The following is a 25,174-nucleotide window of genomic DNA, read 5'->3' as shown; positions in this document are numbered from 1 at the left end:
GTAAAGTACCACAATTAAAAATTAAGACTTAAAGTAAGGTTTCCTGTCACGTTTTCAGGCCAGGGTCACCTTTTTAAACATGCTTTGGAAAGCAGTTTTAAAGGATGACTAACGCATCAAAGCTACTACACAGTGTGCTATGGATAGAGGTCATATTGCTCCCTTTTGCTGTATTAGAAACACATTGTGAGGATGTCGCTGTGTACAGTACTTCCTCAAACACTTGAAGTTTTTCCAAGCAGCTTTAAGTGTTCAAATGACAGTGTAGCAGTCCTGACGCAGCTGTGTTAACTTGAACGTGTCATGAGCCAGATGTGCAGTGCACAAGATTGCAGGCTTGCCGCTGGACTCACAATAGTTCTGATCAGTGTTAAAATACAACATATTCACAACTTTTACACCAACTTCTAACACACACACTGACAAGGCTTACTTAGTGCTACACTGTAGTTTATTCATTCATACAAATTCAAATTCGATGTGTGTTATTGGCAGCCAGCTACAGAGAAAAGCAGGCCCTAAAGGTACTGCATCGATGAACCATAAAATGTTCCCACCATTCAACCACATAGAAAAGACATACAAAGTAATTGCACAGGTTGATGTACGTTTGACGTACATTCGGTTTCCCTTTTAACACTGAACTATGGGGAAATGTTTGGAATATAAGGCAGGGGGATAAATAACTTCTGACATAGCCAGAATTGTTGATGGAATGTGGGTTTCAATAAAGATTACAGCAGGATTCGCTCCTCTAATCTCACTTTGAAATGTTCGTTATAACAAATATTTGATTCCTACACTTGCAACAAATGCAATCAACTACAGTACAAGAAAGAAATAATTTTGGAATGCATAACTATGGTATTCATAAGGCATATTTGGCAGTTTTTTTTGTAGTGTCCGCAGTCATCTTCATCTCAGACGGACGTTCCTTCCTTCAGCTCCACATACTCTCCCTTAAACAGAAATGATAAAAATTGGTGTCAAAATAAACAAGCATATTTAAACATACTGAGCTTGCATATGTCCGTGTGTGCTGTTATACTAGTATTATTTGTCTCACTTTGCCCTCCAGATGCTCCTGTAGTGTTCTCACTGTGTCCCTCTCTTTGGTCAGCTGCTCCTGAGTGGCTTTAAGAAGCTGCTGGAGCTTAGTGGCTGCCTGGCCCAGATCTTTGGACAGCTTCTTCTCCTTTTCCAGGCGCTCCTGTTCCAACAGCGATAGCAAATGTGATTTTAAAGCACCAAGTGAAAATGAGACTGTATGGATACCCAAAGGGTCTGATATTAAGGAAGAAGTACGGAAATCATAAATAAAAATGGGCAAACACAACCTGTAACCGTAAAGCTGTAAAATAAGTCAGTAATTCAACATTATTATTATGAAATGTTGCATCACATCATTGTCTAAAAAGTCTTCTGTTTGTGATAACTGCAGATAATATTAATTTTGTCAAAGTTTTTATTTCCAAGCACCACTTTTCCTTAATGGCAAAAATATGGTGATGAGAAACAAGGGAAAATGGTGTGATGTAAAACCAGACTCTGTCAAAGGACGTGTTGAAATAAAATCAACCAGAGATTAACTATGAGCAATTTTTTTTTTTACTGGTGCAGTTGGAAAAAAAGTGTTTTTTCAAGCTTTACGAAAAAATTAAGGCATTTATCATAGTTAAATGTTTGGACTCTGGGATATACCATTCTGAAGCGTACTCACACACTCCTGTCAGTCAATCTGTTTACTTTACACATCCATCTATGCAATTGCAAACAGTCAGCAGTGTGATATGCTCACACTATATATAGTTTCTATATCTGTAAGTCTTTGGTTTTCAGCTCATGCACAGTTTCAAAATTCTTTAGATTTTTTTCAGTTCTGTGAGTTGCAATAAACAATGTTATCTTAACGCACCTTGAGCTGAGCTACATCTTCAGTGTCAGATTGTGGCGACTCTGCCGAAACATTTAACAGATCCAGCTGAGCCTGAAGTTCTGCTACAGTCTTCTGGGCCTGAAGGTTGACAACATACTGTTAGCCACTGAGAACATATTAGTAATCCTTCAGTGTGGCAAGAATACAATGAGAGCGGCGATAACGGCTCCTACCTGATCAAACTCTTCAGAGAGCTCCTGCCTCTGAGACGCCTCCATGTGCAGTTTGTCTGTGGTCTGATGCAGCTCATCCTGGACCTGATGGCAGACAAGTACATGTAGACACACTGTAAGTACAAACACAGACCCCTTGCTTGCACATACGTGTGTCTGCAAACAGTCTTACGTCAAAACTGCAGTGGCGCTGCGCGCACACACACACACAAAAGTTGCTGAACTTGTGCACCAAGTTAGTTTCCTGTCACACTATCTGTGGTGAAAAGCTGAAGTCAAACACAAAACTTCTATGCTGTTAGAAATATCTGAAAACAAAGGAGAGGTGAGCATGCCGACAAAGCTGAGAACAGCAGTGGTTAGAGTTAGGTTAATTCAGTCAATGCATACAGTGGTTAGCATTTACAGCCGCACTGTCTGAGGAGTACTGGACAGACTGGAAACACAGCCCTTCTTTATCTCAGTCATCTGTTACTCAGTATCCGTGTTCCGTAGCCACATCCTTCATTTAAGATATGGCTAAAAGCAGATGTGCTTCTAAGCTAAAAATCACAAAAAACAAGTCAATAACAATGTGGATTTTGTGGGGAATCTAATAAAATTAAACAAAGCACATTTGAGAAGCATTTACAAAACAAACTAATTGTAACAGAGACGGTCTCTGAAGAACTGTCCAAGTAACTGTCCAGTGCTCTCTGACAGGACGTGAAGGGTGCCCTGTGTCCTCTGCACCCTGACCTGACTGGGTTGAGCTTCAGCTGGGCCATTCTGTTCACGCTGAGTCCGCACCGTGATCTCGGCCAGCTGCTCCCTGACCTGAAACAGGAAGCCGTCGCTAGTCACTGGTTATGTAACCACCATCCACGAATCCCTTTTGTGTTTACACGTCAATGACACCCAACCCAGGTGGTGGTGTATGTCAAGGAGGCATTTCCACAAATTCCATGACTTATGGCATCTCATAAACAACATCCCTTTATCTCACCTCACTCACTCAGGTAAAATCATTTTTACATACTGTTGTCCACAGGATGGGAAAAGCAAGTGATGTCAGTAAAGTCACCTGTGCAAGTTCCTCCTTGTGTGCCTGGGCCTCCTTCTGGACCGACTCCAACTGTCTCTGACCCTCTGACAGCTGCAGCTTCAGCTGAACATGGTGCAAAGTAAAGAAAGCAACACACGTTAGACAAGCACTGTTATAAGAGCAGCAATAGAGGCTATATATATATATATCCAAATATGTGAAATGTCTCTCTTCAATTTCATTAAAGCCACACATAGAACCAGTGTTATCTAAAACACCGACTTCTAATTCTGTACATTCACCACTATTTCTATACATAACATTAGTTAAGCATTTTTTAATTTAATAAGAAAGTAACAATTTAGCATCAGTTCCACTTCTAGTAATGTTGCTGTAGTTTTAAGCTGCTCTCATACCTGCTCTATCTCCTCTGATGCCACCTGGTTGTCTGCCTGCTTCTCCAGCTGGGCTTCCAGGAGCATCATCTGCTCCTTCATCTGCAGAGACAACCGAGAAAGAAGGGAAAGAAAACACATTTGAACCGCTAGCTTGCCTCGAGAGATGTTTATAAAATGAGAGTGGAAAAATCCTTACCTGTTCCACACTTTGGTTTTCAGCCTCGAGCTTGCTGACTTTCTGCAAAGCCTGGTAGTGCGCCGAGAGACTACAGTTAGGTTTTGCATATAATGTAAGGGAGCTTACACAGTGATTTCAAGGAGATATAATAGCTCACCTCATTCAGCTGTTCTTCTGAGTTAGCCATTTTTGACTTCCATACCAGCTCTTCCTCCTCCACACTCTGCTGCAGATGTTTCAGCATTCCTTCCTACAGCAGAATGGAAACTGGTATAAATGAGTTCTATAAACTTATTTCATAATCTTCATAATGATTCAAGTCACTTACTGTCTCAGCCAGGACGGTCCTGTACTGTTCACATTCAGCCTGTAAGGTGCCATGGCTCTCCTCCGCCTCTTTCAGTTTCTCAAGCAACTCCTGAAACAAACCAAACACATTGAGAACTTTCTGCCAAGCTAATTCTAACCAGTATATAGTAACTGTATGAAACTGTGGCTTACTGGTGACACTGTGATTGACTGAGACTCTTGGCTCTGCTGGCTGAGAGCCTCCTGAGCTTTCTGCTTAAATACTTGTAACCAGTTGGACTAAGTGATGAGAAAAACAGACAAAAATGATTAATGCCAAAAAAAAGTGTCACAATAATCATTAAATTCATCAGAATGCAAGATGCAAGACCATTCATAATTTCACATCTGATCTGGTGAACTCCTCATTTTCTCACCTGCTCTGTCTCTACAGGTATCTGTGGGAAGAGTGTCTGAAGAGTTTCTTTGGTTTCTGTTTGAAAGGCTGCCAGTTGTGCCTCTGTGTTCTGTTAAAGCGATGGGTGACATAATCAGTCAGGAGATTAGCAGAAAAGTATTCTCAATTGATAAACCACTAATGTGTTAAAGACTCTTACTGGATCAGTGGCTGTCTTTTCTTTTGCTTCTTTCAATTCCTCTTGTAGTGATGTGACGAGGGCATCCTTTTCAGTCAGACTAGTAGCAAACAAGACAAAACAAAGATCTAAACAACAGACCTATTAATATCTGAGACTGATCTTTTTATATTTCAATATCATCTAGTGGCCTGCCCCATCGGGCAGCCAGCACTTTGCAAAGTTACTCTGCCACTACTAGTGTGAAACATAGTAAAGCAACTTGTGTGTTAAGGCAGCATAACTAATTAAGCGTCATCTCTTACCGGTTCTGGAGTAGTGTGATCTCTGAGGAGTTATCTGACGGCTAAAACACAAAGAACATGCAATAAATTACTTGGATATTTTTTTTTTGTTTCATGGGACACCTCTGGAAGTGGAATGATGCACAGGTACAGCAATGCTTACTGGTGTGCTCTTAAGTTGCACCATCTCCTCTTTGAGGTTTGTAAGTTCATCTTGAAGTGATGTGATAAGGCTGGCATCCTCCCTACAGGGATATACGATTTATACAGAGACAGAATAGTGTCAGTTATCAGAAGGCTGACAAACACTTTAGTCAAATATAATGATAACAAAAAGTAGGATACCCATTAGTTTTTTGCTCCAGCTCAACAATAGTGTTCTCCTGTTGCAAAAGCAGAACATTTGGGATCAGCAGTGCCACATTTTTTGTAATAGAACATATAAATATTTGCCATATATAATGGAGAAGTGATAGTACTTGATAACAGACTTAATAAAAATCCTTGTAACACTTACAGCAACTTCTTGCTTTGCCTGCAGTTGCTTCAGTTCCTCCTGAAGTGTGTTCAACTGGATGTCTCTCTCCTGCAGGCTGTAAAGGAGGCGCAGCAATTAAAAAAAATAAAATAAAAAAATCACAAAATGAAACAGCTCTGGAACTAATGTCAGTTCTGGAGAAACAATGCTCAAACACTTACCTGAGCTGTAGTTGTTCCAGCTCTGCAGTATTCACCTGGCAAATAAAAATTGACAAACCTTAGGGCTGATGATATGTGGTCAGATGTCAGTTTCAGAAAGGTTCAGCTGAAGATGAATGTTTTACCTGCGTGTTGTCCACTTCCTCTTTGTTCTGACTGGCCTCCAACAGTGAGTTGATGGAAGCCACCTGCTGCACAAGCTGGCTTTTCTCTGCTTGTGTCTCCTCCAGTTGGGCAGTGAGGGCATCCACCTGAGCAGAGCGCTCGATCACATCAGCCTCTAATTTCCCAATACGCACTTGAAAATCTGCAGGGACAAAACACTTAGTTTATTGTGTCAAAAAGCCAAGTAAAGTCCAACGTCTTAACATCTGATACGCATTTAGGCTTTGTGCCCTCATTCTCTGACCTGAGAGTGTGCTGGTTTCCTGTTGGGTTTTGTCCAAAGTGGCCTGCAGGCTGCTGTTTCTACTCTGTGATGTTCTGAGCTCCTCACACACCTCCTCCAGCCTCCTCTGTAACGCCTGCTCACTCTCTGCATGGCTGGCCTGAGAAAGAAATTCATGAAAAATACGTTAAACAGCAGGGGGCAGCAAAGATTCACAGAAATGATCAGACTCAGAAGCATTGATTTGCAGCTCAAGAGCAGTGCATGTGAGCTATGTTAACTTCTCTTACGTATCCTTAAAATTTCTACAGAGAAAAAGACTACTCACTAAAAATCCACCTCTGAGGACAATCAGATTATCCTTTGGCTTGAAGTTTTGTAACAAATAAATAAAAGATAATTTATCCCCATGTTAAGGACTACTTTTTAAATGTCTACTATGAAGTGCTTTGAGCTTTAAAGGGATTTTGAGATATTTAGCCTGCCTTGTACGAAGGCATGAAGCCTTTCATCATTTGTCTGTTGCATATTGATTCATGGTATGTGCCATTACATAACATGTTCAAAGAACTTTAGCTGTTGGGAAGGAAGTAAATGATTAATCAAAATGAACACTTGACTGTCAGCAGTTCTGACTCATTTGCTCCACATAACCTAACATTCAGACTAACAACACTCCATTAGTGGCAGAGACTATGTGCAACAATAGTACATGAGAACGGCAAGTTGATGGTGTAAGACAGAAGGAAGTAGTTCCTATTTGAAAGTCACGTGTTGCAAATAGCATCGACTGCTCTATACTTTTACAGCCAATTACAGCGCGCTGGAGAAGAGAGATGCTTGGACACGCACACATTCCAGCTAGTGAGGAGAAGCATTTTCCCTGCAGACACATTACTGTATGGTTGCATTCCAGCCTAGCCCTGAGCTCTGTGATTACAAGGCAGTTAAACTTCCTATAACATTAGAGGGTCGGGACATAGGTGGAAAAGGTCTAGGCTTGCATTTTGTGGACATACTGTAACCAACTGGCTACTGAAACAGACTTTCTTTAAAAAGCTAGAAGAAATTTGGTTCTCTGTGGACACTTAATGTTTGATGAAATTTAAAATAAGGATGACGATGCTACCAACCTGCAGCAATGACAGCTGCTTCTCAGTTGTGGAGACCTTGGCCTCCAGCCCTTTCCTGACGTGCTCATCAGCAAGCAGACTTTCTGACTTCTCTCCAAGCTCTTTGGTTAACTTTGCGCATTCCTGTCGCAGCTTGGCCAGCTCTGCATTTTGTCTGAGAAGAAAATGAAAGAGAAAGACAAAGGGACAAACGGTGAGGACACTTGCCTCACAAATATACACGTCAACCTTCAGGTGTGATAAATGAGACATATGTCTGAAATTGTACACACTGTAGTGAGTACACACTTTCATTCGCATTATTAGGCATTATGGGTAAAATGCAGTCATTATGGATCCTTGATACTGAGTTACTGTATCGTTGCTGTGTCAGTGGGAAAGACTCACTTGCTCTCAGCTTGACTAGTAGCTTGGTTGAGGGCGTCACGAAGAATGGAGTTCTCCTGCTGTAGACGAGCAAGCTGGGCATTGGGGCCTTTCTCCAGTTGGTCCTGCAAGCTTAGGATCTGGAGTAATTGCAAAAGTTTCTTATTAATTATTGAACAGCTACACCTTGGGCGATGGCTCAGATTTAAATCTTTCTCAAGAACACTGAAGTTCAAGAGCAACAAAACTGCATCTTCACTTCTAAGAGCAGTCAGATCACCTGAGGGCTAGAACAGGTCAAAAAGGAAACATAAATACACCCATCTGAATTTGAAGTTTATTGGTGCGTGAGAACTGACCTTTGCATTGAGCCTCTGGGTCTGGGCTACATGGTCCTGGTAACTGGCCTGCATACGAGCTTGCAGAGCAATCATTTCTTGTTCCCTCTTACTCAACTGAGCGCTCAGTCTTGTCTCCACGCTGGCAACCTTGGACTTCTCAGCAGACAGCTCCTGATCAACGGGCAGCACAGATAGTGAGCAGAATCCCTACAAAGCATCTGATGCCAAACATGCTAAAGAGTCAGTTCAAAGCAAAAAATCCTCCCCGGGAAATCTCGTGAAATCAAGAAAAGACATTCATAACTCTCCAGAGAATTCAATCTTTTGGAGGATATCATGGCTTCACCTCTAGTTCCCCAATAGATGATGATCACAGATTCTAACCTAATGAATATGATAACAGCCAATCCTCATCATCAGCACCACCTTAATGCTCACAAGACATGTTAAAATATACAACACAGACTACGATGACATTCACTAAGAGAATTCATGCCACCCAAAGGACTGATTTTGACTTTAAATGCAACAATATTATAGCTATGTATGATGAAAAGGACTGAGCCCTCCTTGCTTCTTAAAGGACAGTCTGTACATTTTTGGCTACCTAGTTAGCGTTCCTCTAGTGCCACCTTCAGGACTAAAGATGGCTACTGCAACCCAAATGTCAGTGCACATGCACATATAGAAATGTAACAGCAAGGATCCAAGATTCTCATACATGTAATGAGTCTAACTGGGCTGCCATCATGGCTAGAGACAGAACAGTATGTTGTGGCAGGAGCAGCTTTTGAGACACTTTTATGTCCAACCTTGGTGAGTTCTCTAAGACGGTTCTTTACTGCTGAAGCATCTTCTTGTTCTGCCGCCAGCTGTTTCTCTCTTTCCTCCAGCTGCTTCTTCAGCATGGCCACTGGGTCTCCTTTCTGAGTGGCCTAAAGACATACCCAGATAGACAGAATAAAGCATTAATCTCTCTTCAAGTACCCTCTCAAATGTTTTTCTTTGTTATTGACTGCAGCATCCCATACCGTGTGCCAAGTGTCCTGAATGATGCCAACTTTCTCAGACAGGATCTCGATGAGCCTGTGCGCCTCTCCCTCACTGAACACCATGCTGCTGATAGTGGACACCAGAGCCTTATAGGGCAGGTACAGCGGAGCGTCAGCAGAATCCACCGCTGCAGCTGAAGAGGCAAACACAAAATGACACAGCAGCATTAAGAGAAGGAATTCAGAATTTATTTCATGTGAAAAAACAAAAATATAAACACACAGTGTAGAAAGTTTTCAAGCTGTCAGAGATGACTGAATGCTAACACTGCCGTAGGAAAAAGGACAAGGTTGCGACTAGTCCTTTGGGTCTGGGGCCCTGGACGGTTTCAGATGGCAAAATGATGGGGCATTGTGGCACCAGGCGGAGACAAGCCTCAGGCAAAGGAGAAAGCCAACCCCTCCTCTCTACTCATTGTCAGAGGCACTGAGAGGCTTTGTCAGCTAACGAAACAGGGCAACGGTGTTTGGACAAGCTGGCGTGCTCTATGCCCTCCAGAGCCGAGTGCCAGACATTACCCACCACTGCCACTGGCACTACTCTCCATGGGTACAGAGCTAGAAGTTCATCAGTACTGACAAGTTATTCCTGCCTTAGACCGTGAATGTACGTGTACGCAACTCAACTGTGCAGACATGCCTCCGTTCCTACTTCCAAACATTAAAGTCCAAGCACAGTCTCCACTGTTATGGCTAATGTAGTTCCTGCCTAGACACCATTTCCATCAGATCAAAGGAGAAGGCTAATTTTAGCAATTGTGGTTCTAACAACAATATTATCAGACAATAGTGTTTCTGATGTGTGATATGGCGAGAAGGGCACCTGGAGAAGGGTGGTTTGCGAAAGGAGCATCGATGTGAACACGACCAAAATCCCAGCTACAGGTCATGCATGAAAGCAGACCTGTGCAAGAAAATGGAAGCAAAACAATGACTGGTTTACAAGGAAGGAGATCTGGCAGTGGGATTAAGAAAAACTAAATAACTCAGCTCTTTTAATTTCTATTTATTGAAAAAAATCCTCATAAATTATAGTGAAGCTGTATTGCAAATTGTCTGAAATGCATTGACGTTTGACATCCAGTCAGACGGAAGGTTACCAGTTTGGAGCTGTACTGTGATTTTGACTTAGTGGTCATAGTTGAAACTGCAGGCCACGTGAAACCTTTCAGATGTATGTCCTGCCATATACACACTGTCTATAGACGTCAGTGTTCTGGAAACGGTTATCTTTAACAACCACTTCAACACTATATAAATAATATAGTACGATAAAATAAAATTATACCTTTTCACTAAAATGCATGTAGTATACAATTACAAATGCAAAACAGTAAGGGCATTTCTCTAAAACACATCTGCTTACCGGGCTCAGACTTTTTCTTGGAAGCTTTCTTCTTGGGCTCCTGTGCTTTTGCTGCAACAGCAGGAGCCTGCTGAGATCCCACTGGGGGCACGGCCATCACCGGGACATCTTTGGTGACAGCCTCCAGCACTGGGGCAGTCTTGACTGGAGCCGATGCAGCCTTGGCGGGGGCTGCAGCAGACTTGGCCGGTGCAGGGGCAGATTTGGATGTGGCAGGGGCAGATTTAGATGATGCAGGAGCTGCAGAAGGAGCAGATTTGGCTGTGGTGGGGGAAGATTTTGCTGACACAGGGGCAGGAGCAGACTTAGCTGATGCAGGGGCAGACTTAGCTGATGTCGGGGCAGACTTAGCTGGGGCAGGTGCAGCAGCTGGGACAGCTGCTTTGGCCGGGGCAGATGCAGGAACCTGGTTTACTGCAGGTGCTGCGGAAGACTTGACTGCTGCAGGTGCTGCGGAAGACTTGACTGCTGCAGGAGCAGAGACGACTGGGGCTGGCCGGGTGGAGGCTGGCTCAACCTTTGCTACCTTCTTCTTCTTTTTGTCTTTCGGTGAGGGTACAGGTGAGGGGTCGGCAACAGGTTCAGCAGCAGTCTTGGCCTGCGTCTCTACTGCCGCTGGTGCTGCAGTCGATTTAGCCTCAGAAGCAGCGACAGCCTCAGGGACTGGGGCAGGAGCAGCATCTACAACTACATCAGCGGCAGCAGGCTCATCGACTACGTCAGCTTCACCATCAGCTTCAGCAGCATCTTCAGCTTTCTCCTGCTCTGGGATCTTACCATTGGGCTTTTCTTCTTTCTTCTTTCCACGGCTCTTCTTCTCAGATACCTTGTCCTTTTTCTTTTTGTCCGAGCGAACAGACTGTATCTTACCCAACTCCCTGCGTTGCTTGGCCAGAGCCTCCTCATAAGAGGTCTCCTTCATGGAGAAGGTGGAGACAAGGGCAATCCCAAGAGCAGAGATCACCATGAATCCACCAAATACCATAATCCCAAGCGTCTGGGGATCATAGATATCCATTGTTCAAGTTTAGTAAACCTAAAAAGAGAGAGAGAGCAACTTGTCAGCAAAGGTAATGACTAAAAAGACAGTATCTGTAAGTGCCTAAAATAATTCATACTAGTTCAAAAATTTAATATTACTAACAGTAAAATGTAACAGAAAGCAGATGTATTAAAAAGGCTGCTGAAGAGATACAACTGTGATTAACGCTGCATGGAGAACAAAACCAGCTTTTGCCTTCAACAGCCTCAAGGTGTCGCTGTTTCAACCTTAATCTCGAGGCTGCTACATGCATAAGTCAGAGCAGCAAATCTTATCTGCAAACTGAAGCAAATAGTTCAGCTCCAGATCCACGTGTCACTCAGAGTAGACGCTTTAACTTCAGGCAGAGCATGTGTGTTCATGTAGCTCAAATTCACCCGAATAATTACACCTCATACACTGGTTTATTCTGAAATCCATCAGTTTTCTGAGTACAACAACTTAAACTAGTTAATCCAGAGTATATAGTTTATTTCAAAAGAGTGTTATTTAACACTGTTTAGCTTATTTTTTACATTAAAGTCATGGAATTGGATTAGTGCACTGCTATTGTTGATGCACAGCAATCCTTTATGGAAATGCTATTTTACTCATCAGCAAAAAGCCTCCTTACTTTGGTTGCATTTCACAACCACTTATGTAACGGATTATCAGCAGCATATGCAACTAAACGCTTTGAATGATATTTTAAGGCAGTGAAAGAAACTCAAACCATAGAGGCTAAAAATGGTTACAGGCAAAAATGGATGAAGTACACAAAGCATCCGCCAACATTTCCAGAAGTTGGCCGGTGGTTACTGTTAATTTCCTGCCCTGTAAAGACATCCCTTAGAGGGTCTTTCAGCTATCTCTTTAAGGTGCCTGTCACAAACCAGAAGATTTAGCCTGCAGGGCAATAAAGCTGGCTGGGAGTAGATGGCAGCTTAGGTACACTAAAAGACAGTCTTTGATTCACTCCTGCAGCACAGACATCTATATCCTTGGTTATATTGAAGATAGGAATGTTATCTTATCAAAAATAGACAAAGGGAAAAAAATGGAACAACGTTTTAGTGTTTTAAAATGAACCAAAAATGTGAGATTGTTGAGGAAAATAGCTGAGCAACTGAAGTACAATCAAAACAGAGTCCAGAGCCCCTGTTCATTGCAGGATCTAAAAGCTAGAAATGCAGGGAAAAGACAGTCCTGCCTCCTGGTCTGAGATTCACACGTCAGTGCATCCTCTGAAGAAGAGGACTTCAAGAAAACTAACTCAGAGTGACTTTCTGAGCATGAAAGTGCATTTGAAACGTCGTAAGAGACAAGATTACGGGACGAAAGTTTCTAGGGTTATACACATTATCTTGTGCAATTCTAAATTATGACATGGGCACTGAAATTCCTCCACTAAATGCATTTAAAAATGAAAATGGTCTTCAATTAAAATGAAGAGCTGAACTTTATAAGGTTAAAACGGTAAAATATGTAAATGATTACAACTTCCCCCCTCCTTTGCATACATTACTTGTCTTTCATTGCTTGTAGTTTCAGACGCACTGTAAAGGTTAAACAATATTTAGACGAAAATACTTTACCATAAGCGCATAGTTTCCAAGAACTTCCCAGATAAGTTTATTTGATGTCCCGCTAATGATAAAAATCACACCGAGAGCCCCGGTGAACATGGGCTTTAAGGTTGATGAGGCATTAAGGAAACCCAACATCGGTATTCTTGTGTGCATTTTAACAATGAAATGGCGTGCAATCCCGGAATCATTTTATTGGATATGCTTTTAATCATTACTTCCCAGCTAGCATCGCAGCTAACGGTATGAATCAATGAACTTGGCTAACGTCCTGCACTCTGAGCGTCGGTTTCCGTTACAAAACTGCGCTACAAAACCTATTACAAAACTGCAAACTAAACAGCTAGCGAGATGGAGAGTGCGAAATAAATTTTTACAACTTTAACCGTATGTCTCTCTGTACTGGTAGTTGCCTAAGAGGTTAGCAGTAGATAGCTATCCGAGCTAGCTTAACGCTGGCTCAATGAATAAAAAAATTCCAAGAATCCCACACTTACCTCGGCGCTGATAAAGCTACGTCTGCTTGCTTCAAAGGGAGCGGATTGAGGGCAAAAAGCTTTGAGTTGTAGATGAAGTGACTTCTGGGAAAAGCTGCCTATTTGTCCAGCTATCTAGCTAACTTGCTTTTTTCCAGTGCTCTCCCCCTCACTCCGCTGGAGAATCCGTGGTCCGCTGTGAAGTCGTGGCACTTCGAGCTGGCTAGACGTGCTGGCCCCGTGCCCCAGATAGCTGCCATAAATCCAGGAGCTCTCTGATTGGCTGGAAGGCGCTCAGGCCGGAAACGGAATCGCCGGGAGTTGTAGTTCTTCTACGTGGATGAAAAGGCTCATACAGCCGGACCGTTTTCAGTCAAACAAAAGCGGTTTGTTTGAGACGGAGAGAAACTCTGACAAAAGTAAGGAGCTGAGGAAAATCTTTTCAAGTGGGCTCGTTTTGACAAAAGCAAAACTTCAAACATTTAGAGAACAAGTTTTTACGCTTCACAGATGGTAAAAGTTGTTTGTCGGCTAAAAGGAGTGCCTATTTGCAAAAATCGGTTTTGCTCTTTGGTTTTAAAAAGATGTCATTCCAAACTATCTACCTGTATCATAAGGCCACGTATCCTGGATCAGCTTGTTCTGTTCTGACTCTTCTTGGGGGGAACATGCTATCCCCGAAATTTATTTATTTATTTATTGACTGCGCCATTTTTGCAATATTAAGGATATCTTTAACATAATTTTACTCATGTTTCCTCCAAATTAAGACTATGCATATTTGGTATCTTTGGAACCTCTGTTACCTTTCTTTATGGAATAGCATGACACTGAACTGTCTTTCTCTTTGGTGCATCTTTTAGATTACTTTTAGTGATTTGTTAAAATCACAATCTTTTTTTTCTACTTTCATTTACTCTTTTCTTTAACAGTGTCCTAACTTCATGTTCAGTTTGTTTTTCTTTCATTTCCAAAGAGACAAAGGCATCAGTGCCTGTTTGCATCCCACAATAAGTCTACAGGCATCTCCCTGAAATAATCATCAGTACCAAACCTGTTAAATGAGCAGCAAGTTCTCCTACAAGGTGATGAACTACATTTTTAGCACTATAGTGACATTAAACTTCTTATACTTCCTCTTGAAAGGCTATTTCACCACACCTTTAATTATCTTAACACCCAAAGGATTTTGTATTGACGTGATGCATGAACTTAGTGTCAAGGTTTGAATGTGTGTGTCTAAGTTGTTATATTATTAGTGAGTTCCACTGCGTTGATAATGGAACACTTGAGTGTCCACACCCCAAGTTACTGACAAGGAAACAAAACTGTTTTTACAGGCATCCTTGCCACAACCTCTCCTGAAACTATTTAATAAAACGGTTTGGTAAGTGGAGGCACTCATTGCTCAAGCTCACTCACATTGCTCCGTAACAGACCTTACATGAACAACACAATGCTTGAAAGGTATTTAAAAAGAAACACACACAAAAAAAACTTGACAAAAAGAGGAAAATTTCTAATGAACAGCTTGTGGAGTTCCAAAAATATGTGATTAGAAGTTGCTTTTCTGTCAATATGAACAATAATGAACTTTATTTTACGGTACACACAACCAAGAGAACTGTGTACAATAAATACATTCATCTGGTGTCATAATTCAAATCGTTTCTTGTTAATTAAAAGTGGTTGCACCCTGGCCTACAAACCAGTCAATAAATCTTCACTATCTTTTCTCTGGCTGCTGGTTTATAGAAACCTTAAAACATAAATCAGAGTCAGTGACTTCGCCTCTGCTTTGCATTTCTGCTGTAACTGCTCTTTGCCATTTTCACTCCCTTTTCTCACACTGACTCTGCATTCTGCCAGCTCTGAAAAGTTCAGCACCAGCCAAATCTGCTCTCTTGTACTTGTATAACGAGCCAATTCAAATAATTATAACCAGCCTTGTACTTACACAGCATAGCATAATCAAATGTGAAATACAGATCATTACATTAGAAGTATTTCTGCTGTGTAATGAGATGAAATACCTTGGCTGCCATTCATGCCAGTTATGTTTAATTTGAGATGCCATTGTGTTAGGATTGCGTGCATATATGCAAAATACCAAACAAACAGTGCAGGTTGTGCTAACCGAGAAAAGGTTTGGCCTTTTGGTGTTGTGCCAGTGACAGAATTGCTTTGGTAGGGGAAGAAAATACAGTTTTTAAGATGCTCATGTTCAAGATTTTGCGCAAAAATAAGAATGTAGCTGCTGGTGTAACTCAGAAGATAAAATGGTAGACGAAAAGGATTTAAAAATCTGCATCTGTGTACAAATTCTATTTGATGGGCAGCAGGAAGAAGCATCCCGTTCCATTTCACTTAGGAAGCACAGACGATTCAGTTACGTCAGCACGCCCTGCAGGTGCACTTTTGTTTTTTTCATAGTGAGTCCCTTCAGAGGACACAGCTTCTATTTGAGGAGGCTTTCATGCATCATGTCTCCAAGTCCTGCTCCAAGGCCTCTGCCTCCCTTTATCATGACTCTTCAACAGTGCACAGCTGCAGGACATGTTCAGGTGCTTTCAGAGGCAGACAGCGTAAGATGATGTTGCAGCTCATCTAACCATGACCTCAGCCAAAGTCGACTCAACACTTTTTTTTTTATTTTGTTACATGACACAGCAGAAAAATGGGCAGTGATGCAGCATTTTTCTTCTTTAAGTGTTTGTTTTTGTTACAGCCTTCATTATGTTTTCCCAAAATCCTGGTCTGACATGACAGTAAAAAAAAAATAACATTAAAAATAGGATCATAAAGATAGTGTGGAATCAATTATTAACAGTAAATTACTGACAGTGTCTCTAAAAGCTCTAAAAATGTGCAAAATCTTACTCCTTATCATACATTAAAAGCCTGTAAATTATCTAAGCGTGCCTAAGGGAAGATAAGGAAATTCATAAAATCAGCAAAATAAGTCTTTGAAGCAAGCACACTTGTTCCTTCACATCAGTTTGCACAGCCAGATTACACACAATGTATTATTGCCTTGGAAGTTTTGCTTCTGAGATTAGAGAAGAACTGAGGAAATTCTTTATCACTACACTACAGCTACACAAAAGGAACATAAAAAAGGCTAAATGTAAGCCTGATACTTTTCTTGTTTATACTGATACAGTCAGATTAGTAGCTGCAGGGAAGTGAAAGTGTGTAAGAACAGGGTTTATCTCTCATATAAAAGTCTGGGCCTCGTATTATACAGTACCCATCATGTTCCAAAGAGAGGCCTTGCTCTTTGGAGCCATCACAGCAGTACTATTTTAATGCTTGTGCTTGGAAATAATGTTTGCTCTGACCACAACTGGCAAACTAATTTGTTTGTACTGATAATTTGTTTTCGTCTCATTGGCTACAGCCTGTGGTTTCATCCAATCAGTGGATGGAGGAGATCCTACGGGTCACGGCGACAGGCATGACATGGATTGTCAATATTGACAAATCCAGTGTGGACAGGTACAGTGTATTCTGTCAATGCACACGATTGTTACAGCTTTGTTTCTCCAGTTCCCATTCAGCCATAACTTTTCATTGCTGTGTCTGTGGAATTACTTTGGTCCTGGGAAGAGTGATACTAAGCACTGTTACCATAACTTTCCAAGAACATATTTGTAACATTACGATTTTCTTCACAGCACTTTGTGGAAAAAGCAAAAATAATGGTGAAAAGTATTTCCATATCTATGCTAGTTTTCTTCTTTTAAATGCTGGATTTATATATGCAACTAAATATATTCCAACTATAATGCATACTAACAAAAGGTGTTTGATCACGTAGATGAATTTTACTTTCACCTGGGCTGTAGTCTTTTACTGCAGGTTATTTGTTCAACTCTTACTGCTTAGTGTTGCTCGTAAAGTAGGACATGCAGTGTGCATTTTGGTGGTGGTAATTCCCATGAGCCCCCTGGCATTTCCTCAAAGCTTACCTAATACACCACTGTCCCATTCCAGGATTCACAGCGGTCAATGGATTTAACACAAGCATGCACACAGCTGTGTTTAAATTCAAGGACTCACATACTTACACTTACTGGAAACAGGACACACTGGTAAGCTGGACATTGCCACCTAGTGGTATGATATGTGGGGTTTTTAAAATACAGACTTTTTTGTTTTTTTTTTTCCCAAGAGAAAGCTTGTAAAAGCTAATCACCAACTTTTATAGATTCTACGTGTAACATAAAAACAAGCTCATAAGCTGTAGAACAAATACAGAATGGCACAGATCAAACTTGGGAAAGTAGGATTTATTCAATGCCATTATCACAAATTTATAAAATGCTAACATTCTGTAAGAAAAAGCATCATGTAAAGGATTTCGCATCCATTAGAAATACATTCAATTTCTTAAAAAACTATAATGCATTATAACACTCCACTGAGCCTGGTCATGATTGTAAAGTATTTTTCGTCTTCTTAGTGCATCTTTTTTTTTTTTTTTTTTTTAAATATTTGTTTGAAATAATCTGTTTAGAGGATCTGGTAGATATATCACGTCTGATTTATAAAACTCAGTAACAAATGGCAAAATTAAGAAACAACGGTAATTACACATTGAAAAGGAAAGAGTGAATGGGAAGAGTTGTCTGGGGTGAAAAAGCTGCAGAACAGAGAGAACAGTGTGTAGCAGTGAATATTGCTATACTAGTATGTTCAAATAGCCTACTCTGGATGATTCCCCCCAACAATCTCTTGCTCAAATCTTCTATGATTCATCCATATTTACAAAGCTAATGTGTATTTTTGAAAAAGTGGAATCTGAGGCCACTTGTTACAAACAAGAATGTGGAGACAAATCCAATGTCCTATTCCTGAGGTGAAATGCAGCCATTTTTGATCACTTGAAGATCTCTGGTCTTCTTGGTCAGTCATGAGTTTCTTTACTAGATGTACACTAATCTCAGAGCACAGGAATGCAGAGCACAAGGATGTTTTTCCAGGCACTCGTTTTGTTTCAAACAGCAAAGTCTAAACAGAATAAGCACATAAATCTGAAAAAATGGTTGGGATAATTGAAATATGAAAAAAACATTCTCTGAGCCTTTCAAAAAGTTATGTAAAAGCGTATATGTAGGAGAAGGTTAAGAGTCAGAATGGAGGCAGAAATGTGATCAGAAAGGCAAGAAGTGTACTATATTCATAATCAAGAAAAATCACATATATTGGTGCTGCAAAAATATGGAAGACTGTAATGTTGGCAGCCTCTTTCTCTGGAGCCATTCCCATTGGGCTAGACTTCCGTAAATAATGGAAAAACATGGACCACAGACAAGAGGACAGGGACTCTGTAAACATGAAGACATTGTGCTTACAAGATAGTTAGTCTTGCGCAGGGGTTTAAAGTGGCATCAGACCCAGGTGAGAGCAGAGAGAGGGCTTGGAGTCATGTCCATGCAAGGCCCCGGGGACACCAGGTTTCCATTTGCTATGACTGGTCACTTGGTGATGGTAGGGCAGAAATACTTGAAACACGTCAGTTGGTCTTGAGCAGCTCAATGCATCCCTGCAATAGAGTCACACTGTTCTGTGGAGACAAAAGTAACTTGTTTAGTTATTCCTGAATAACAGAGTCGATTCTGTTTTAAGTCCAAAGAACGGTCATTGTGCCTCAGGCTGACAGCATTCAAGTATCTGTTACCTTTTTCCCAGAGCTGTCTGGACCACTTAAATTTCAGTTTCCTCATTTGAAAAGAGTCAGTGTATATTGTTTCCCACTCAAATGAAAGTAAGTGTACTCTAATTAGCCAAAAAGCAATGCAGTGCCTTTGTAACATGACACAGCAGTGCCTTAGCCTGATGTTGCAAGGCATCCAAAATGAGTAAACAGTTAAATCAACCTAGATTCTAATAAAAACTTATACAGTAAGAAAAAGGGCATGGACAGCACATAAAACACACTTTCAAACAGCTTAACACATTTTGGGACATAGATGGTTTTTTTAAAATTCATTTTGTAAAGCATATAATCTTTATATTTCTAAAGATATTTGTGAGAATGTAGCTTTCACACTTTCCAAGATTTTTTTTAAATGTTAAGTTCAGATGAGAATATTTCCAGATAAAATTACTTTGAAAAGTATTTCATATATCAATTTGAAATTTCACAGAAATCATTTAAATATTTACAGTTTATAGTAAAAAAAAAAAAAAAAAAAATTCAAGTAAATCAAAGATGGTTAAGCAGAAGGAACATGATGGTTTAAGAGGGAATAATCCAGATATATTATGAGTATAATCTTGCTAAAGCTGGAGGAGGACATCTGTGTTGATATACTCAACAAGCCAATTTGTGAAATTATGGTTAATTAACACTAAGATGTGGACTGTCTAACTGAATGTGATATTGAATTCCTTTGATATGATGCTGTGAAAGAAAAGATGGCCTGACTAAATGCAGTTTTCCTGCATGAGATTGTGCAGTCATCTTCACCAGCAATTAATCAGTAAACAGTTGTTTTCTTGTTCCACACTACAGTCTGAAGTAGGTGAAAACTGATGGAAACTTTTAAAAATCATATTTTTTTCAGGCAGTGTGCCCATTTCACTGCATTTTAAATTCTTTGTATGTACCAATTTATGATGTTTCATTTATAAACTTTGATGTATGCAGGTACAAGATGAATTAATCACACTCTGTGTTTGCTATGGTAGCCGATTATTAAATTTCATCTTCATTAGACTACAGATGAAAGAGTACGTGCCGATGGGAATGTTATAGTATTTTTCATTAGTGGGAATATTACCACACTAGATAACATAATCAAGATGCCACACATCCTTGTGGAAAAGTTAGCTTTATTGTGCTGCTCACCTTGGCATGTTTGATCTCAAGCTCAGCCATCTCTATGAGATTCTTCCTGAAGGCCACGACACGTCTGCCCTTGAAGCTGGTGAGTTCTGAGGATAACATTGTGCAGTGAACAGCATTTTATAAACAAAGAGATAAAACCAGAATAAATCTGCAAATGTTACGCATGAATGCACAAACCTTTCTTCCCAGATTCTGAGAGCTTGTCAAATTTCTGCAGGCAGTGCTGCTGATGTTCCTCTGCCTGGGGAATGTCCTTGCTCTTCAGTCGAGCCTTATCCAAGGCTTTGTTAGAGTTCTCATAGTCAGCTAACGCACGGGCTCGCCTGTACAGAAGGTCCTAACAGACGTGTTTGAAATAGTGTTACAAGAGGAACAAAAGAATGAATAGGCAACCGAAAGAAGCACTGCAACACCTAATGCTTCATAAACTGATTAGTTTGGAAAACAAAAATGTGACACTGTTCAGTCACAGTGACAATCATACAATAAAGCTACTGAGGATGCCGACTTAGTACGACATTTCACAAAGAAATACACTCCTCTTACGTATTCCATCTCCTCAACTGCAAGACATGTTATTTTCTGTTCATATTTCACCTCTAAAATATCATTTGGGTTACCTCATGAAGAACAGGGAGGATTAATCCTGCACATCTTGTCTCACCTTTGCAGCCTGGATGTCTCTCATGTAGTATCTTAGCAGCTCTGTGAGTTTCAGCTCCTGGTCAGACGCTACTCTTCCCTCTACTTTCTGCAGAGACACAAATAAAGGCATATAGTAGATTCCATAATGTTATGTATAAATTGAGAGAAATATTTACAGGTGTCTCTCTTTGTTGGTAGATCAGCTTCTACTCACTCTGAGCTTTTCAAACAGATCCGACAACTTCTCCAGGTTCCTAAGGAAAAAAAAAAAATCAAAGCCACAACATGAAAATCTCTGCAATCACATTTTCTCAGAGATGATGTACTTCAGTTAGTACGCAATTATCACCGCAACAGAGAACTTAAAATCTTCACGTCATGGCTTTGAATAAAAATCATCAAATTATGTATTCCACTCACTTCTTATTTCCTGTACTATCCTCAGCAGACAGACTGTTCAGAGTGGCAGAGATGTGAATGTAGTCATCCGCAATATCTGCGACATCAAGAAACATCAATTAAAGCTATGCAAATTTTAAACATAACTTTAATATTGTGCTGTTTTACACCACTCAAATCCAATTTAAAATTGTAATTTCAAAACCTCTCTCTTACTTTTGTGGGAACGGGTCATTTTCTCTGCTTTGGCAGTGGAGTCTTTTATCTTGCTGTAGTAATCGAGCAGGAACGTCTTCTCCTGCTCAAAAAAGTCATCAACTTCCTGTGCAGGACACAAAAACACACAAAGGTAACTGGAGAAGTGCCCACAACACTGCATCTGGAATGCTTTCCTACATATACTGTAAGCGGACAATACAGAAGCCCCACCTTTATTCCTGAGATAAGGACCTCATCCGCTGACTTAACCATGTTTTTAAAGAATCCTCCAAACATTTCCTTGGCGTTCTTTCTCCTCACACTAAGCTAAAATGACAGGAATATGAGAGAAAGTGATATATTTATAAGAGATTATTATGTGATGTGAGAATTAAGTAGAAATTCAAGAAATATTTGTGCTTGTACCAATAGTTAATTGTTTTTGCATCACAGTGTTACTCCTCTACGCTCCTTTATCACACTACAACCTAGATACAGTATATAAAGTGTTAGCCAAGTTCTGTTAGCAAACACCAGCCACTGAATAACTACATAGATAAGCATAACTGCTGATCACAGCAGGATGTAAGCCATGTGTCACAAGTCTCCAGTAAACTCTACTTCCTCTCTTTCCAACTGACAGCCCAGGAAAGGAAGTCAGCATTATGAAGAACTCACATCCTGGTCATACTCTAAGAAAATCTGGAAGTTTCTGTCTTTGCTTAAAATGGGGTGAGAAGACAGTCTCTGCAGGAAAACTTCGTGCACTTGAACAGTTTTCTTGAACACAGCCAGGTATTCACTGAAAAGTATATAAAAAAGGAATATGTTACACAGATAAAATATCTTATTAAAAACAATATGTCATGTAGTTTTATTGACATGACACAAAATAATACAATGCAATACACAGTTCAAGTGTCACACTCACGCCTCCAGCTCCTGCTTCATTTTAGTGTACTCCTCCTTAGTCATAGTGGCTTCACCCTCCCCCAGTTTGTGCATCTTCTCTCTTGGGCCCTCAAAGTCAGGCTTTGGGGGCGCTGGTGGAATCTATGAATGACAATGCAAGAAACAACTTAAAGATTCACATCAGAATAAATGGTCTATCAAAAATACATAACAATAAACCTGTATGGCATCGACCATTTCTTTTCATGGATTATACAGCCGCCAAAGACAAATTATGATACTGCAGCCTCTGTCTATGTACGTCAGTTGTGTCTTTAAGTTTTTCAACTCACTATTAGGCCAGCGTAGTCCTCTGTCTCCACCAGAGTGTCATGTAGCCAGATGAAGTCTTCATGTTGCCTGGGAACGGAGAACTCTGGCTTCTGGAAAGAGCTAAGTGTGGTCTGGAGGAAGAGTTAATTTGTAAACATATCGTCAGTATACCAGCAAATACTATTACAGAATATTTTAAAGGTTTGGGTTCATTTTATGTATAGGAACATATCAGTGTTATGGGCTACAAACTATTGTTTTTTACCTTTGTATGAACCGTAAACTTTACTTTGTCCCTTTCACAGAGTGCATCAGGAATGTCAATGAGAAGAGAGGCATCATTGTTTAAGTCCACAGACACAGAACGCAACTAAGGAGAAAGAACATAAGGTTATCCAGAAAAATATGAATTAGCTGCCTGATTTTATGCACAAAAATTACAAAGTTTCTAATGTAGCTATCAAGAAATATTCAACAAGTCTGGGTAGTGCCTTTTATGGCAGCTTTGCAACTTTGATGGTTAATAGGTAAGGTTACAAAATGCTATATAAGTTTCTTTAGGGAACTGTGGATATAAACTGCAAACACCAAGACCCTTTATTAAGCACAGCTGACAACAGTTTTATTTTGAATATTGGTTCAACAATACTGTAACAGTGTGCAATTATAGATCACAATTAATTTTATAATAGTTTCCACATGGAAGTACAATTCTCAAAATACATGAGTTGGAAAATAAGCCATGTTTCCACTCAACCAGGTCTTCATCAGGACTCGATAAATAATCAATCAATACCGTTTTGGGTGCTGTATCTCGTGTGTGCGCTCTACATTTCTCTTTTATTGACTCTCTTGTCTGTATTCGACCTAAATATAGCCATGGATGTGCACTCACTGTCTCTTTTGCTCTGTATCCATATTTCTCAGATATAACAGTATCAAAATCTTAAAGCTGTCAAGCATCTCTACAAATTCTCAGTGTCTGGAGTCTTCTCTCACTTGACAATATACTAGGAGTTCAGAGGAATGTTCTATTAGCAGCTACAGTGTTGAGAGCCCAAAACCATCAGCGTCTTTCGAATTCAACACCTACTACTGAAGTTAGATTAAAAAAAAAAATTTAAAAAAACAGAACATGGTAGACTGGAAACATAGAACCTAATATCAAACCACACAGTTCCTAAATAATTTAAAAAACATTTTCTCTATCATGCACATTGGCCCTCAAAAATCAGAAATGCACAGAACTGTAGCACTGCAAGTTTTTCTCCCATGAATTAAGTATCCTTAGTTGGTGTTGGGTAAATAGCCTGGAGGTACATGCTCCAGTCCTGCCTGGGCTTAAAAGTTAGACCCACAACCATGTTGATCTGTTATCTTACAGTATAACGATAAACATAATCTATTATTGACTGTCTTGCTTGTGAAAGGAAAGAGGTCACACCAAATTGCCAGTTTATTATATACAGCCATGTAAAACTGTATTCGTGCAGATGATAATTCTGTTTTGGTAAAAACCTGTTTTAGTGAGGTGTTGATCTCATTTTTGAGACCTTAATGCTAGTTTGCTTTATCTCATAGACAAATATGGCATATTTACGGTAAACGTCTAGTATTACACAATACAGTTCAACAGTACCACAGACCACATCCTGCAATATTACTATGAATCCATATCAGCCAGATTGCTACTAGTTTTAATTCACAACAAATCCACTGGTTTACCAGAGCTCCTGAAAACAGTAACTTTAATGGAGTATAAACGCAGTGGCACAGATTTATGGAATAAACCGGCTACGTGACTTTTAACCTTACATGTTGTAATGAACGGTTAGCGTTTAGCGTTGCATGGGTTGACACGTTCACTACCAGGAAAAGGAGTTCACACTAGCAAACAAAACTTTCTATCAGTAGACTTGCTAGTTCAAATACATTTCTCGATAGCTTCGTCGATAAAACGACAGCTAGCTTTAGCTTGATGCTAGTGTTATGCAGACCGAAAACTCAGTAACTTAGCCAGAGAGCAGCGACCGTTAATGTTAGCTATCTTCAAACTACCCGGGGCTGACTTTGGGTGCAGTTTACATGCCAAAACCCATTTAACTCACCTTTTCTTTGTTGCTTTCGTCTATGGATGTCATGGTGGAACTTTAATCGGCCGAAAGGCAAGAAAAGGCCAACCCAAATAACAAAACTGTATGCAGGAAGCTGTCTCTCCGGTGGATGGTTAGCCTCCTAACAAGCTGTCAAATCGTTTTTTCGCCCCATCCTGATGATGAAAGATTAAATCCCGCCTTAACTGAATATGACTGGATAGTATCGACTTTACACAAGCTGCTATTGGTTTTTGATCTGATCAATCATCTCGCATTTACGTACTTGTGGGTTGATACAGCTAAAGTTTTACGGTAACTTCGTGTCAAACAGTAAAATTACACTTTAATATCGTTAAATAACGGACCGGGGAGGCAACAATGAGCGGACAAAGTGAATGAAAGTGACTACAATGAGTACCAGCCACTGTTGAGTTAACAAACACACGGATGA

General features: G+C 40.3%; 2 protein-coding genes across 3 annotated transcripts; both read right to left on the bottom strand.

The window, feature by feature from the left end:
- Positions 1 to 433: 433 nt before the first annotated feature.
- On the bottom strand, positions 434 to 13,522 carry rrbp1a (ribosome binding protein 1a). 2 transcript variants are annotated; one of them, XM_023294655.3, is made up of 27 exons: positions 13,327 to 13,521; positions 10,223 to 11,258; positions 8,836 to 8,990; positions 8,617 to 8,739; positions 7,823 to 7,975; positions 7,485 to 7,603; positions 7,098 to 7,251; positions 5,986 to 6,124; positions 5,702 to 5,883; positions 5,577 to 5,611; positions 5,395 to 5,470; positions 5,223 to 5,260; positions 5,041 to 5,122; positions 4,899 to 4,939; positions 4,615 to 4,693; positions 4,435 to 4,524; positions 4,211 to 4,297; positions 4,038 to 4,127; positions 3,867 to 3,959; positions 3,728 to 3,778; positions 3,550 to 3,630; positions 3,173 to 3,256; positions 2,848 to 2,925; positions 2,110 to 2,193; positions 1,916 to 2,014; positions 1,067 to 1,210; positions 434 to 959 (listed from the first exon to the last, which is right to left on the bottom strand). In XM_023294655.3, the coding sequence occupies exons 2-27, from the start codon at positions 11,238 to 11,240 to the stop codon at positions 921 to 923; spliced, it is 3,414 nt and encodes a 1,137-aa protein (XP_023150423.2). In that variant the 5' UTR covers positions 11,241 to 11,258; positions 13,327 to 13,521; the 3' UTR covers positions 434 to 920. The 2 variants fall into 2 exon arrangements, with proteins under 2 accessions (XP_023150423.2, XP_023150424.2); XM_023294656.3 differs by lacking the exon at positions 2,848 to 2,925 and having other exon boundaries at positions 13,327 to 13,522.
- A 4,060-nt stretch (positions 13,523 to 17,582) lies between these two features.
- On the bottom strand, positions 17,583 to 24,896 carry snx5 (sorting nexin 5). The gene is made up of 13 exons (XM_023294648.3): positions 24,736 to 24,896; positions 22,893 to 22,997; positions 22,648 to 22,758; positions 22,335 to 22,456; positions 22,082 to 22,205; positions 21,635 to 21,730; positions 21,422 to 21,527; positions 21,227 to 21,302; positions 21,021 to 21,060; positions 20,826 to 20,912; positions 20,339 to 20,498; positions 20,162 to 20,247; positions 17,583 to 18,874 (listed from the first exon to the last, which is right to left on the bottom strand). Exons 1-13 carry the CDS (start codon positions 24,766 to 24,768, stop codon positions 18,824 to 18,826), a joined length of 1,197 nt encoding a protein of 398 aa, XP_023150416.1. The 5' UTR covers positions 24,769 to 24,896; the 3' UTR covers positions 17,583 to 18,823.
- Positions 24,897 to 25,174: the final 278 nt, after the last annotated feature.

This window comes from Amphiprion ocellaris, chromosome 16 (genome assembly GCF_022539595.1).
Source record: "Amphiprion ocellaris isolate individual 3 ecotype Okinawa chromosome 16, ASM2253959v1, whole genome shotgun sequence".
NCBI classification, from domain to species: Eukaryota; Metazoa; Chordata; class Actinopteri; family Pomacentridae; genus Amphiprion; species Amphiprion ocellaris.
Note: the sequence above shows the minus strand (reverse complement) of the source record. Positions and strands in the feature narration are given on the sequence as shown.